Below are 14,829 nucleotides of genomic sequence, written 5' to 3' on the forward strand. Positions count from 1 at the left end.
GCCTACCAGGCTCCCCTGTCCCTGGGATTCTCCAGGCAAGAACACTGGAGTGGGCTGCAATTTCCTTCTCCAGTGCATGAAAGTGAAAAGTGAAAGTGAAGTTGTTCAGTCGTGCCCAACTTAGCGGCACCATGGACTGCAGCCTACCAGGCTCCTCTGTCCATGGGATTTTCCAGACAAGAGTACTGGAGTGGGCTGCCATTGCCTTCTCCGGTGTGTGTTTCAGATTAGATCAAATCAGTCACTCAGTCATGTCCGACTCTTTGTGACCCCATGAACCGCAGCACGCCAGACCTCCCTGTCCATCACCAACTCCCGGAGTTCACTCAGACTCATGTCCATAGAATCAGTGATGCCATCCAGCCATCTCATCCTCTGTCATCCCCTTCTCCTCCTGCCCCCAATCCCTCCCAGCATCAGAGACTTTTCCAATAAGTCAACTCTTCGCATGAGGTGGCCAAAGTACTGGAGTTTCAGCTTTAGCCACATTCCTTCCAAAGAAATCCCAGGGCTGATCTCCTTCAGAATGGGCTGGTTGGATCTCCTTGTGGTCCAAGGGACTCTCAAGAGTCTTCTCCAACACCACAGTTCAAAAGCATCAATTCTTCAGTGCTCAGCCTTCTTCACAGTCCAACTCTCACATCCATACATGACCACAGGAAAAACCATAGCCTTGACTAGATGAACCTTTGTTGGCAAAGTAATGTCTCTGCTTTTGAATATGCTATCTAGGTTGGTCATAACTTTCCTTCCAAGGAGTAAGCGTCTTTGAATTTCATGGCTGCAGTCACCATCTGCAGTGATTTTGGAGCCCCCCAAAATAAAGTCAGCTACTGTTTCCACTGTTTCCCCATCTATTTCCCATGAAGTGATGGGACCGGATGCCATGATCTTCGTTTTCTGAATGTTGAGCTTTAAGCCAACTTTTTCACTCTCCACTTTCACTTTCATCAAGAGGCTTTTGAGTTCCTCTTCACTTTCTGCCATAAGGGTGGTGTCATCTGCATATCTGAGGTTATTGATGTTTCTCCCAGGAATCTTGATTCCAGCTTGTGTTTCTTCCAGTCCAGCGTTTCTCATGATGTACTCTGCATATAAGTTAAATAAGCAGAGTGACAATATACACCCTTGATATACTCCTTTTCCTATTTGGAACCAGTCTGTTGTTCCATGTCCAGTTTTAACTGTTGCTTCCTGACCTGCATACAGATTTCTCAAGAGGCAGATCAGGTGGTCTGGTATTCCCATCTCTTTCAGAATTTTCCACAGTTTATTGTGATCCACACAGTCAGAGGCTTTGGCATAGTCAATAAAGCAGAAATAGATATTTTTTCTGGAACTCTCTTGCTTTTTCCATGATCTAGCTGATATTGGCAACCTGATCTCTGGTTCGTCTGCCTTTTCTAAAACCAGCTTGAACATCAGGAAGTTTACGGTTCACATATTGCTGAAGCCTGGCTTCGAGAATTTTAAGCATATTATCTACATATATGACATACGATGTTTTGGAAAACTAGGTATAAAGGAATTCTTAACACAGTGAAATAAGCTTTTGTAGTCCTTCACATGGGCTGACATAAGCAGTTTATCCAGGATGATTCAATAAATAAACATTTATTAAGGGCCCAGTTGTAGCTTAGGTACTATTTTTGGGGTACATTGGGCAGAGTGAGTATAAAATAAATAAGCCTAACCATCTTTTACTGTCACTCTATTATTAATTTAATACTGATAGACCCTGGGACACTTTGTTTCCAATATTTTGAACTCCACAACTGGAGAATTTATCTCTAGCTTCTTCCTGTCTGTAACAGAGTCTCAGCAGAGTCAAGGCCTGCATCAAAATCGGTAGAGAAATGAATTCATTTCCACCCCTCTTTCCTCCAATTTTGCCCTGCCTCCATCTTCTCAATATTAATTCATTGCTTCAACCATAGTGTTAGGTAAAGGGTAGACAATGAGTATTCCTTTTCAGGCGTAAGTGATAAGCTCAGATCAATAAAATAATTTTTAGAGAAATAAACTGTCCTTGGATTACCCTCTTGATCATGTGTGTGAATTCAATAAATCCATCAGTTAATTTGTGACTAAGTATACTCTGCCCTCCACACATGCTTTGTTATTTTATTGGGAAGAGTGTTTTATGTCTCCTGTGTTTCTTTTTATATCATCAAGCTCACGTGAAGTCCTCTTAAACGTGGTCTCCTCCTCTGCCCCTCCAGGAATCTGGGCTCTCGCTTTCCCTGGATGCTGGAAGATTTCATATTTAGTACTCTGAATTCTGTCTAAGAACTTGAATTCAGAATTGACAACAGTAAAGCAAAATTGTTAGCACTGGTATCAAACAAAACCTTGAGTTTTCTAGGATGAAAATGACAAATGATGTAATGAAAAAAAGAAAATCAGAGACTCGGATGCAAAAATCACAGCATTTATTGAAACGAACTCTGATAAGAACTCATAGCAGAGTGAACTCTATTCAGAATGTGAGGTGGTTCATGGATTTCTTCCAGGTTTGAGACAGGAGAATGAGTTCATTCAAAGTAAATTGTTTTCTACCTGGGATTTAAAAACAGTTCAAACAATAAATAAATGTGTGTATGTACATATAAATACATACATAGAGGTGGATAAACAAATACATATTTACAGACATCCACAAATATACATTAGCATACACATGATGTGTATAAAATATGTACATGCATATAAATAACATATCAATTCATAAAACAAACATGAGAGTTTTTAAAAATGAAACATTTATGAAAAGCACATATATAGTTTCAAATTCTTTAAAGTTATTTTAAAGACATTAATAAAAATCTTAATGCTGTCCTATCAGAGTACTTACCTAATGTGCATAATTGTACAGACTGTGTGAAGCAGCAGAGACTTCTCTTTGCTTCATCTATTGTTTTATCTTCTTAGGTTTTCATTTTCTCACCAGATATGTTTTTAATAACTCACAATGCATATGATTTCCTTACCTTTTTTGTGTATTTTGTTTTGTCTCACTGAGAAACAGGAACACTGTTGATATTGTAAGAAGCATGGGCATATTCATCTGGAAAATAAAAAGAAAGTTCATCCTTATTACATCTCCAACTTTCTATAACCAGATGATGTCAGATATAATTACACTAGGTCTAACCCTTCCAGTAATTCTGCAAGATAGTCAATTCCTTCTATTTTCTAAATCCAGGAACATCGTATTAAAGTTTAAGGCACTTGACAAAGTACATTCAATTAGTAAATGACAGAGTCAGAATTCAAAGACTGCTTTACAGGGGTTTCCCTGTGATCCAGTGGTTAAGAATCTACCTTCAAATGCAGAGGACGCAAGATTGATCTCTGGTGGGGGAACCAGGATCCCACATGCTGTAGGGTTATTGAGTTTTCGTCCTGCCACGAAGACCCAGCACAGCCAAAAAAAACAAAAGAATGACAAAAAACCCCACCCAAAATCCCCAAAGACTTGTTGACAAACTTCTCATGACATTCAGCAAGAAATTAATAGCACTAACCTTCCAGGGAACTTTTTTAAAATCTTCTGAACTGCATCTTAGTAACTGCTTTGAAACCTAATCTATCAAGATTTGCCTATAACGTTTCAGAATATTTCTCACTCTTCCTCTCAAATTAAAGTCCATAGATGTAGCATGGAATGGTTAGTCTTGGCCATTAACAACAAAAACAACAGCAACAAGACCTGGAAGCTTAGCTGGTTTGTATTTCAAATTAAGGGAGTGCCTTTTCATTATATCCAAAGGATTCTAGGTGTTGAAAAATTCTGGCAAATAGAAAAAGGCCCAGTAAGAAGTTTATATATATATATTATATATATATATATATATATATAAAATGGAATAAAAAAAACAATATGTAAAGTAAACCCAGATATTGAAGACCAAGGATGATTTTTGAAAATTAAGTAGTTCAGGGAATCCTAGATACAGATATAACTTCCAGTAGTTTTAAAGCATGGTTGTTGCCCACCTACCTTTTTCATAATAATCGTAGACAATGACTGGGGCTGGCTGAATGTTTGCCACATGGTTGATTTCCTCAACAGAGAAGGTGAAACTCTTTGCTGTATCTGAAACCTATAAAGATACAGATTATAAATACACCAGAGCAGGCCTGCAAAAAATAAAACCACAGGGCAAATTATTTCCAGAAGTTTATGATAAATCCAGGGTGTCATGATCTTACATAATGGCAAAATAATGAGTTGCTGCTGCTGCTGCTAAGTCACTTCAGTCGTGTCCGACTCTGACGGCTCCCCCGTCCCTGGGATTCTCCAGGCAAGAACACTGGAGTGGGTTGCCATTTCCTTCTCCAATGCAGGAAAGTAAAAAGTGAAAGTGAAGTCGCTCAGTCGTGTCCGACTCTAGCAACCCCATGGATGGCAGCCCACCAGGCTCCTTGGGATTTTCCAGGCAAGAGTACTGGAGTGGGGTGCCATTGCCTTCTCCAAAATAATGAGTTAAGTAACATTAAATTGTGTAAAATGTTGTTTCACCGATTATATTGAAGTACAAGAAAGTTGAAAATGTTACAAAAATGTAGGCATTTGTGTGGATGTTAATGATGTATACATAGAAAGGATGAGTCTGAAACTCGTCCCAGCCTCTGCTGGAGTTCAAGTCAAATTATAAAAGAATTGAACATCTTTGACCAGACTATGTTAGAAGCTGTGAGGAATAAAAGAATGGGGAAATGATGCTTCTAAACTTGAGAATCATCCAGTTAGCCAAGGTATGTATGAAATAGCATAGTATTTAAGAGGGAAAAGACAATTAGTGGGGTGGAAGTACACTGATCACCTTTAACATCTCACAAAGTTTTGACAAACCCTATCATGTATATTTAGGAGAAATTGAAGCATCCAGTTACCCTCAGAAGAAAAAGAAAGCCTTGGAGAAAAAAATTATTGTCAACTTACATTTTCCAGGTAGAAAAGAACATGGTCATTCTTGAATTCACTCTTCATTACTTGGCCATTGTTTTCAAGCTTTAAGAAAATTGGCAGGGAGGGATAAATATGAAAGAGCATCATTCCAGAAGTGAATGTTTCATGCTTTTTCTCTAATCAGTATCAAGAAGTTATTTTACGCAACATTCCCTTGTGCCGTGATGTTTTCATAAACACAAGTCAGAACTAAATTTACAAAATAGGTTACAAACTATTGGAAATAATGACTTCTAATTGCTATAAATCAAGAATCCATTCCACCACTGTTTTAGCAAAAATATGAGTGTGAACTGTGAATGTTTGTTTAAGTGAAGAATTACGCAGCTTGGCTTTGCTAACCAACTGTTTCATCAACACACTAGTGCTTTCTGGAGATTGAAAGACTGGGCTTCTCTTACTTGCCTCTTCAATGGATGACATGACTGGAGTAAATCCTGATAGCATTTTTACATCAACAAGGACCATGTTGGAGTTACTGTGAGTTCCCGTATATCTGAAATTTAAAAACAAAACACTGACTTAGACATCATTTTAGAAGAGTGACTTAACCTTATGGCAAAGATATGAGTACATTGATGCCAATTGGCTCTAAGCCTGGAGGAGAGGCAAAAGCTGGAGAAAAAACATCTGAAGATAGTCATTCTCACACATCTGGAAACAAGCACAATTAGAGTGATCGTGGCTGAGGTGATTCAAAGCAACATAAATTGGAGTAAAGAATGAATGGACCTAACCTCTCCAAATCCTGCTTTTAAACTTACTTGAGGCTTTAAAGTCAGAACTTATAGACAAAACTTTTAAACTTATATTACATATATGGTGGCTCAGTGGGTAAAAATATGCCTGTAATGCTGGAGAAACAAGGGACGCAGATTCCATCCTTGGGTCAGGAAGATCACCTAGAGAAGGGCATGGCAACCCACTCCAGTATTCTTGCCTGAAGAATCCCGAGGATGGAGGAGCCTCGTGGACTGCAGGCCACAAGGGTGCAAAGAGTTGGACATGACTGAAGCGACTGAGCACAGCACACATACTTATGTCAGCTTTAGATTCTGTGCAACACTTAGAAGAGACTCATATCTAAAAAGCAGGATGTTGGCAAAATCATACAACAGACATGCCCCCAAGAGATCTTCTAGGTTATACCCACAACTTGGGATAAAATTGTTGGGACATGAATTTGAGGCCTGTGTATTATATTATTAGCATTAGTGTTCAACAGATTTTCATTTTGAAATCCTGAGAAAAATCCCCAAAACTAATTTTACTCAATGTTTCTCCACACATTAACCAAGACTAAAACTCATTGGTGCCTGTAAATTATATTTTAATTCAAGAGAATTACTTTGCTTTTATACACTGAAAAACATCTAAAATTTTGCTTTGTATACAGTTATATTAATGATTAAATAAATGTTAGCAGGTTTTCTCTTTTTGGCCCACCCATGCTTGTCTTTAGAAAGAAAATTGTATCTCTGTTGTGCAAAACTGACACACAAAAAGGTGGAAGCACTGCTGAAGGATTAATGTGGCAGAAGCTTTCAAACTGCAAATCAGTACAGATTATATTTGCATAACTCTAGCTTTGATTTAGTTGAAAATGTACTAAATTTGATGTGGGCACAGAGAGTACCATCAACATGTGATTATTGACAATAATATATAAATATCTTTTATACAATTTAAAGATTACTTTCCATTTATAGTTATTACAAAATATTGGCTATATCCCCCAGGGCTGTACAATACATCCTTGGGTCTATCTTACACCCTCCATGGTTTGTCCCTCCCACTCCCCCACCTCAGACTCCCCCTCCCCCTTCTCCCCACTGGTAACCATTAGTTTGTTCTTTATTTCTGTAAGTCCACCTCTTTTTTGTTAAATTCACTAGTTCATTGTATTTTTTAGATTCCATATGTAAGTGATATCGTACAGTATTTGTCCTTCTCTGTCTGACTTATTTCACTTAGCATGTGCTTTGTGCTTAGTCTCCCAGATATGCCCGCCAGGCTCCTTTGTCCATGGGATTCTCTAGGCAAGAATACTGGAGTGGGTTGCCATGCCCTCCTCCAGGGGATCTTCCCAACCCAGGGACTGAACGCAGGTCTCCCACATTGCAGGCGGATTCTTTACTGTCTGAGCCAGCAAGGAAGCCCTTCATTAGGCCCTCCAAGTCCATCTATGGGCTTCTTTATCCATTCTTTCGCTGATGTACACTTAGGTTGCTTTCATGTCTTGGTGATTGTAAATAATGCTACTATGAACATTGGAATACATGTGTCTTTTCAAATTAGTGCTTTTGATATTTTGTTAGTGTTTAAAATAATTCTTTTCTGATGCACCACTTTCTGTCTAACCTGAGAGTTGACATCAAAATGGGACACTTACCTGAGGGTTACTGTCAGGTCAAAATTACTCTGGAATACATCCGAAGAGTTTTTCTTTACTATTTGTAAGGAAAGGGAAAATCCAGATTCTTTTTTAGGTAGTAGCACATTATACTTCATGGTAGCCTAGAAAGGATCAGATCAGATCAGTTGCTCAGTCGTGTCCGACTCTTTGCAAAGTGTAAAAAAAAAAAAATGCATCTATCTATCCTGTAGTAAAAATTGAAGCACTTATTGTTTTTTCTTATTTCCATTATTGCTGTTGTTGTTTAGTCACTAAATTGTGTCTGACTCTTTGCAACCCCATGGACTATAGCTCACTGAGCTCCTTTGTCCATGGGATTTTCTAGGCAAGAATACTGGAGTTGATTGCCATTTCCTTCTCCAGGGGATCTTCCTGAACCAGGGATTGAACCCCTGCCTATCCTGCATTAGCAGGTGGATTCTTTACCACTGAGCCACCAGGGAAGCCCTCATTTCCATTATTAATGCACTTTATTTTATAACTTCATTATCAGGGAATAAGGCTAAATCTAATCATTTGATTGTCAGAAGACACAAGAATCTTTAACAATGTAATCTAATTAAAATATTAGAACACCCTCAAACACTGACATTCCTCAAGAAACTTCTCAGTTATCTTTAAGAATAGGTAGCCTTTTACAAAATAACTTTAGTTTTTCAGCTGTTGAGTGGAAAATATCAATGAAGGAAAGTGTAATCATGAAAACATGCAAGAGTAAAATAGTACTTCGTACATAACTGAAAAGATAGTCTGTGTTTTTTACTGGCAAACACTCATCTTCCTCACAGAATTCCATTACCTGGATAAATGCACAACCTCGTCCTTCCACATCTACTGTGTATTGTCCACCTGCTTTTGTTAGTTCTGAACGTTGAACCAGTAATTGATTATCACCATTAACCTGGAAAATCTTGTTGAATTCTTCACTGCTTAAGCTGACAGTGACTTGATCATCAGAGAAGATTAAATTCATGTAGCGGGTTATGGCAAGAAGGCAGACGGGCGTATCCTGCACAGAACAGTACAAGCAGCATTCCAAGCTCTGTTATGATGCAATATTAGTCATCATGTGGCCATGAACTTTAAATCAACCCATAGAAATATTTCTGACATGTCAACAGAACACCAAGAAGCAGTATTCTAAACAACAGGAAAAACATACTTGCTTGTGCTAATTGTTGTCACTTTCTTCAGCAGATCTTAATTAGATCTAAAAATCTTCTCAATAATTTTATAATATCCATGTGAAATAGTGCTCAATCTTTTCTAAAAATTAAGGTGTTATGTAATTTGGTTGCCATAGATAATGTTTATGTTCAACTGTCTTCAAAGATGGGAAGTCAGAATTCAGAAAGGATGTTGGGAGATTCACTAACATATGGTTTTACTCAGAAACTAAGACTGAAAAAAAGAAAGTAAGGAAGGAAATGATTTTCCTTGTGGGAATAAAACTTGCATTTCTTTGCATTAAATTTTTTTGCCTATTAAGGAAGGACATAAGCCATTGTTTTTGATACCCATTTCTTTGGCTATTCATTCATTTGCTTTTTCCAATGTATAGACCACAGAAGTAGGGAGAAATATTACTTCTTGGCTGACGTGAAATAACGGTTTGACCAAAGTATTCTTATTGTCAGGGCTCTTGTGTTTATAACAACCATCCTTTCTAGACTTTCGTTCTATTTTTACTGTGTAAATGAAGATATAAATCAGGCATACATTCCCTGAGAAGGGATTTTATTTTATTCATTTGTACACAGAAAATTCCTAGTAGAGTTCCTGGTATACAAGAACTGCCCAATGAATGCTTGTTGACTAAATATTGGGTCACCTGTAGAGACGTGGATGGACCTAGAGACTATCATACACAGTGAAGTAAGTCAGAAAGAAAAAACCCAAATATTGTATATTAATGCATACATGTGGTATCTCGAAAAATTGTACAGATCAACCTATGTGCAGGGCAGGAATAGACACACAGATGTGGAGAATGGATGAGTGGACATGGGGTGGAGGAAGAAGTGGTGGAATGAATTGGGAGATTTGGATTGGCATATATACACTACCATGTATAAAATAGATAGCTAGTAGCACAGGGAGTTTACTCAAACTCATGTCCATCGAGTCAGTGATGCCATCCAGCCATCTGTGATTCATGGGGTTGCAAGGAGTTGGACACGACTAAGCGACTGAACTGAACTGAGCACAGGGAGATCAGCTCGGTGCTCTGTGATGACTTAAAGGGGTGGACTGGGGTAGGGGTAGGCGGGAGGTCCAAGAGGGAGGGGCTATATGTATACATATAGCTGATTTGCTTCATTACACAGCAGAAACCAATCCATTGTAAAGCAACTAAACCCCAATAAAGATGACTTATAATAGCAAATATTCCTTGTCTCAGAAGGTATTTCTTACCTTTGGCATTTTTATTATATATATCTATATAATATATTATCTACATTATTATAGAGTGGCATCTTTTGCATTGAACATATTGTGGTTATGTCAGTAGATCCACATCAATCACCTGAGGGGAGGAGAAGCCTCCGTGAGAATTCATCTGTTGGGCAAGCCACTGAACAATCTTACTAGCGTAGGTCAGGTCAGGGTTTTTCTGGGAAATGATAGCCAACAGCACATAGCAAGTCTTCTCCATCTCAGCAGAAGGTGCCCAAGGAATAAAGAGTGGAGGTGCCTCTGTCTTGAGTTTCTTTGCTTTTCCCCAATATATCACATTATCTGGGAAGAAAAGAAGAATTTTCACACAATCCCTATGAAAAGAAAGATGCAAATGCCATCCTTGACCTCTGTTATGGGTTCATTGTGCCTCTCAAAATCCATATGTTCAACGCCCTACTCCCTAGAACCTCAGAATGGAACTGTATTTGGATATAGGGCTTTTAAAGGGGTGAATAAGTTAAAATGAAGCCATTTAGATGGGTCTTAGTACTTAGCAACTAAACAACAACAACAACAAATGTATCCTTATCAGAAGAGATAATTTGGACTCATGAAGGGGGCACCAGGAACGCATGTACATGGGAAAAGACATGTGAAGATGGTTAGAGAAGATGGCCATCTACAAACTAAGCAGAATGGCCTCAGAAGACATCATACCCGCTGACACTTTGATCTTGGAATTCCAGCTCTAGAACCATGAGGAAAATAAATCTCTGTCATTTAAACCACCCAGCACAGAGTATTTTATTGGGCTGGTCAAAAAGTTCGTTCAGGTTTTTATGGAAAAACTCAAATGAACTTTTTGGCCAACCCAATATTATGGCAGTCCTAGCAAACTAATGCAACTTCAGATAGCAACTTCCTAAGGTCAAAGTTTTTGACCTTAAGTTCAAGGCCAAAGTTTCATAAGCAGTTTTTATTATCTGCAGTCACTCCACTTGATTTTCTTTACTTCACTCACTTGAGAAGAAATGAGCAGAAAAGAAAAAGAGGAAACTAGAAAATATATAATGTTTTGTTTTTTAAAAAAGTCACTCAGAAATTTCATAAGATAAATAGAAATATTCTAGAAAAGAGAGGGTTCCTATGTGATTGCTCAGTTTCATCAGTTTATTCTTAGGGTCATCTCCATTAACAAAGAAGTGAAGTGAATTGAAGTGGAAGTTGCTCAGTCGTGTCTGACTCTTGTTGATGCCATGGACTGTAGCCCATGAGGTTCCTCTGTCCATGGGATTCTCCAGGCAAGAAAACTGGAGTGGGTTGCCATTTCCTCCTCCAGGGGATCTTTCCCACCCAGGGATCAAACCCTGGCTCCTGCATTTCAGGCAGATTATTTGCCTGAAAGCCCCTCCATTAGCAAAAATGAATAATAATACTTACTTAATTTTGTAGCAGATTGATCCAGGGTCCGGAGTAAGGATTCCACTTTCTCCTCTTTTCCAGCCAATGCAAAAGCATAAGCTAGAACTGCAAGGTTGTAGCCATTTTTGACACCATTTTCCAAGGCCTCTTCTAAGCAAAAGAGCCCATTTCGTAGAGCGGGAAACTAGTCAAGAAGAACAATTCATTTTAAGATGATGCTTGAATACTTACTTGTAAACTTGACTGTTTAAACTAATCATTTTTATAATGTATATAATATACCCTTGAAGTATATTTTACATGCAAACCTGTTCATTTCTGTACATGTGAATTATATTTTATAAATATCATTAAAATTCATTTTTAATGGATTATCAGTATTTGAAAAAATTTAAGTAGTATGAAAATGGCAATCTCAGTCTGGCTGTATTTTAGTTGATGATGTAAATGTTTTCTATGTGTCAAAGTATACATATTTATTTTTAGATCTAAGATATTTTACACTAATGCCCAAAATAGGAGCTTGTATTTCTAAAGATGGTTTTTGAGGTATACCAATGACCCTGGAAATTCCTAGGATCTTATTTCAGGAATAGGTTTTGCAATTGGATGATCTGAACTTTGGATTGAGAGGCAGCCAAGATGAACCACACTTAAGCTGAAAATGTTTACATACTGAGTTGGTTAGACAAACAGAATATCAGGTTATAGTTATACTTGGAATAAGAGTTCTTAATCTGAAATTAATAGCTGAACTTCAGGAGATATATGGATACTGAAATGGTATGGAACACTTGTATAAGTGTGCATATGTATATCTTCTCTAGGGAAAAACTCAATAGTGTTCATCAACGGTTTCTATGAATCAAAAAGGTCATGCTAGTGGTAAAGAACCTGTCTGCCAATGCAGGAGACCTAAGAGATGTGAGTTTAATCCCTGGGTCTGGAAAATCCCCTGGAGGAGGAAATAGCAACCCACTCCAGTATTTTTGCCTGGAAAATCCCATGGACAGAAGAGCCTGGCAGGCTACAGTCTATAGGGTCTCAAAGAGTTGGACATGACTGAAGCAACTTAGCATGCATGAATAAAAAAATTTTGGGAGTGTTAATTTAAAGAGTGTTAGTGAATTAATTATTCTCTTGATGTTTCACCCAGTCCAGGAATTTTAAATCACTCTGAATTGATAGTCAAATTCATGTGCATTCAGCTGACTGATACTAAAAGACAGTGGGACCCATACAGTGAAATTGAGTCCAGCTTCAAGGAATGCAGCAACGATATAGGCAGTGAGTACAATGTCCTCTTCATCTCCAACCTAAACACAAAGGAACCATGAGTCATATAGGACAGCAGAGCACAAAAGAACAGCTATCCTTCTGAAGGGAAACTAGATAGCAAAGAAACACTGGGACAAATATCATTAAATTTTTTTTTTTTTGGCCACGGTGCAGCATATGGAGAATACCAAGTGATATATCTAAATATGGACAGGAAAAGGGAAAGAATAGGTCTATCAAGGACAGACTTCATTCCATTTGCATTTTGACCTGAGACAAGTGAGGTCCTCATGCTTTGATTTAAGGAGGTATTGGATCAGTGCTTCATTGAAACAATATAAATTATGAGATTCTCTTCCTGAACTGGCTTACCATCCATAAATAGAAATAAATAATGTTTGCTTCAAATTTATAAACTGTTTCCTCTCTAGGTTATTTTTCAGTCCCCTCTCTCCTATTCTCAGTTTATCTACTCAAGGAGACTGGTTCTAAGAAAGGACTGAGAACAGTAAGACAAATAATAGATTTAAGAGGAATTCAGTGTAGGCTGAGGGTAACATACAGGCAGCAGTAATAATGGCTTTGATCTACACATCACAAGCCTATCAAGGCAGCAGAAGGAGTAATATTCATAAGGAGTGTACTCATGGTCTCAAGAGCTGGATAAGGCAGGTAATGCAAAGGAGAAAGGAAAGCTTACTTGTGTGAATCACTCACCTCCCAGGCATTGCTGAAAAGCTTGCCATCACTTTTAAAGCAGCCATCTATTTTCTGTTTGCTTGCAAGCCAGATCAAGGTCTCCCTTTGAACCAGTTCATCAATGAAGACATATTTCTTCATTCCCGCAAATGTCTTAAAAGTAAGAGCACTGAGCCTGTAAAGCCAATCGTCAGTTAGACAGAAGTTAGATAAGAAAGAAATGATGTCAGCTTCCCATCAGGTCCATCATCACTGATTGCTTTGGGTCATGGGTGGATCTGATCTGGCTGAGAGCGACTGTAACAAGTCTTGATTGACAGCAGTTCTTTCCTTTGGGCCAGTAAAGTGTTATGAACAGCAATATGTGAAAGTAAGAGCATGTAATTTCCAGCACGTTTATGCACAAATTTCTATAGGATCCATCAGATTGTCCATACACGAAGAAAGAATGGAATGGGTGTAATTAGGTGCTTTGGAGCCTTTTAGTTTTACTTTCCTCAGTCTACATGGGGCCGAGAGAGGCAGACTAAGATGAGCCATTTACCACAGACTGTGGAAGTATTAGTGGGGGTGTCATTAAACGACCAGACATCTAAGCAATCTATTATGAGACTTTCAGTACATTGTTGCTTTAAAGTTGGAATAATCAAATATTTTAGTTTTATCTGATTCACCTCTAGGAATTCACTTTGAAACACAAAAGTGTTGCTTTCAAATCCCCACCAAACACAATTCCCCTCAGCCCCTCACATGTCCTCCTCAGATCATTCTTGTATTATTTAAAATAAAATTTCATCTCTTACCGTATGCTTCCTTCCTGATTCCTCTGCCAAAACACACTATAGGAACCATCCAAGTTTTTGAAAGACAACTGCTTCTGATAACCTAAAATACAACATGGTAGGAAATTATTCTTTAAGAAAGTTAGAAGAAAAATAATGGTGTAGTAACAGCCCCGTGTTTTGGTATTAGGTGGACATAAATGACTAGATGATCATTTCAATTTTAATTTCTGAAACTCAGGTTCTCCATCCATAGGGAGAAAAGATAGCTTCTACCTTATAGGGTTTTAATGACAAGTAAGATATTCCATGTCACTACATCTAACTCAATAGTTGTCTGATATTGCTAATTGTTTAGTTTTTTTCTTGGGGTTATTTTATTTCAGTGTTATTTTTCTGAAAAAAAGAATAAAATAAATTATACTCCTGAACTTTTCTTTGATATCACATTTACAAGATCTTTCTAAATACAAAATGAATCACTTCATCTCAATGGAATGCAATTGAGCAAACAAATACAGAAGTTGATAAATGAACTGTTTATAGCTACCATTAATAACAATAACAAAACCCACTAACAAAGTAGCTTAGCAAAATATTAGGCATTAAAAAAAACCCTGAGCTCATAATGCGAAACAGTACAGGTCTGAATTGTGAAGCCAAATGACCATACAGATATTGAATTCCAAAAAAGCCCCCAAACAAACAAAAACACCCAAAATAGAGCTAGGACTCAGAGTGACTCAGTTCTTCAGATATACTTTTTCCCCATGAGACTACCTCATAATAGCAGCTTTATGACATCTTGATATTAGTAATAATTTATTTAATCTATTATAGGCAGAAATTACTTCAAT

At 37.8% G+C, this 14,829-nt stretch overlaps 1 protein-coding gene across 1 annotated transcript in view; it reads right to left on the reverse strand.

Annotated features, from left to right (window-relative positions):
* Window positions 1–2,415: 2,415 nt before the first annotated feature.
* LOC102391019 (ovostatin homolog 2-like) overlaps window positions 2,416–14,829 on the reverse strand; it is a 52,140-nt gene continuing 39,726 nt past the window's right edge. The window contains 12 exon segments of the mRNA XM_044941060.2: window positions 2,416–2,559; window positions 2,991–3,067; window positions 4,004–4,106; window positions 4,949–5,017; window positions 5,381–5,471; window positions 7,368–7,492; window positions 8,191–8,400; window positions 9,919–10,130; window positions 11,232–11,397; window positions 12,455–12,529; window positions 13,209–13,365; window positions 13,994–14,075. Coding sequence (XP_044796995.2) covers window positions 3,015–3,067; window positions 4,004–4,106; window positions 4,949–5,017; window positions 5,381–5,471; window positions 7,368–7,492; window positions 8,191–8,400; window positions 9,919–10,130; window positions 11,232–11,397; window positions 12,455–12,529; window positions 13,209–13,365; window positions 13,994–14,075 — 1,343 coding nt within the window. The 3' untranslated portion in view covers window positions 2,416–2,559; window positions 2,991–3,014.

Source organism: Bubalus bubalis, chromosome 4, assembly GCF_019923935.1.
Source record: "Bubalus bubalis isolate 160015118507 breed Murrah chromosome 4, NDDB_SH_1, whole genome shotgun sequence".
NCBI lineage: Eukaryota > Metazoa > Chordata > Mammalia > Artiodactyla > Bovidae > Bubalus > Bubalus bubalis.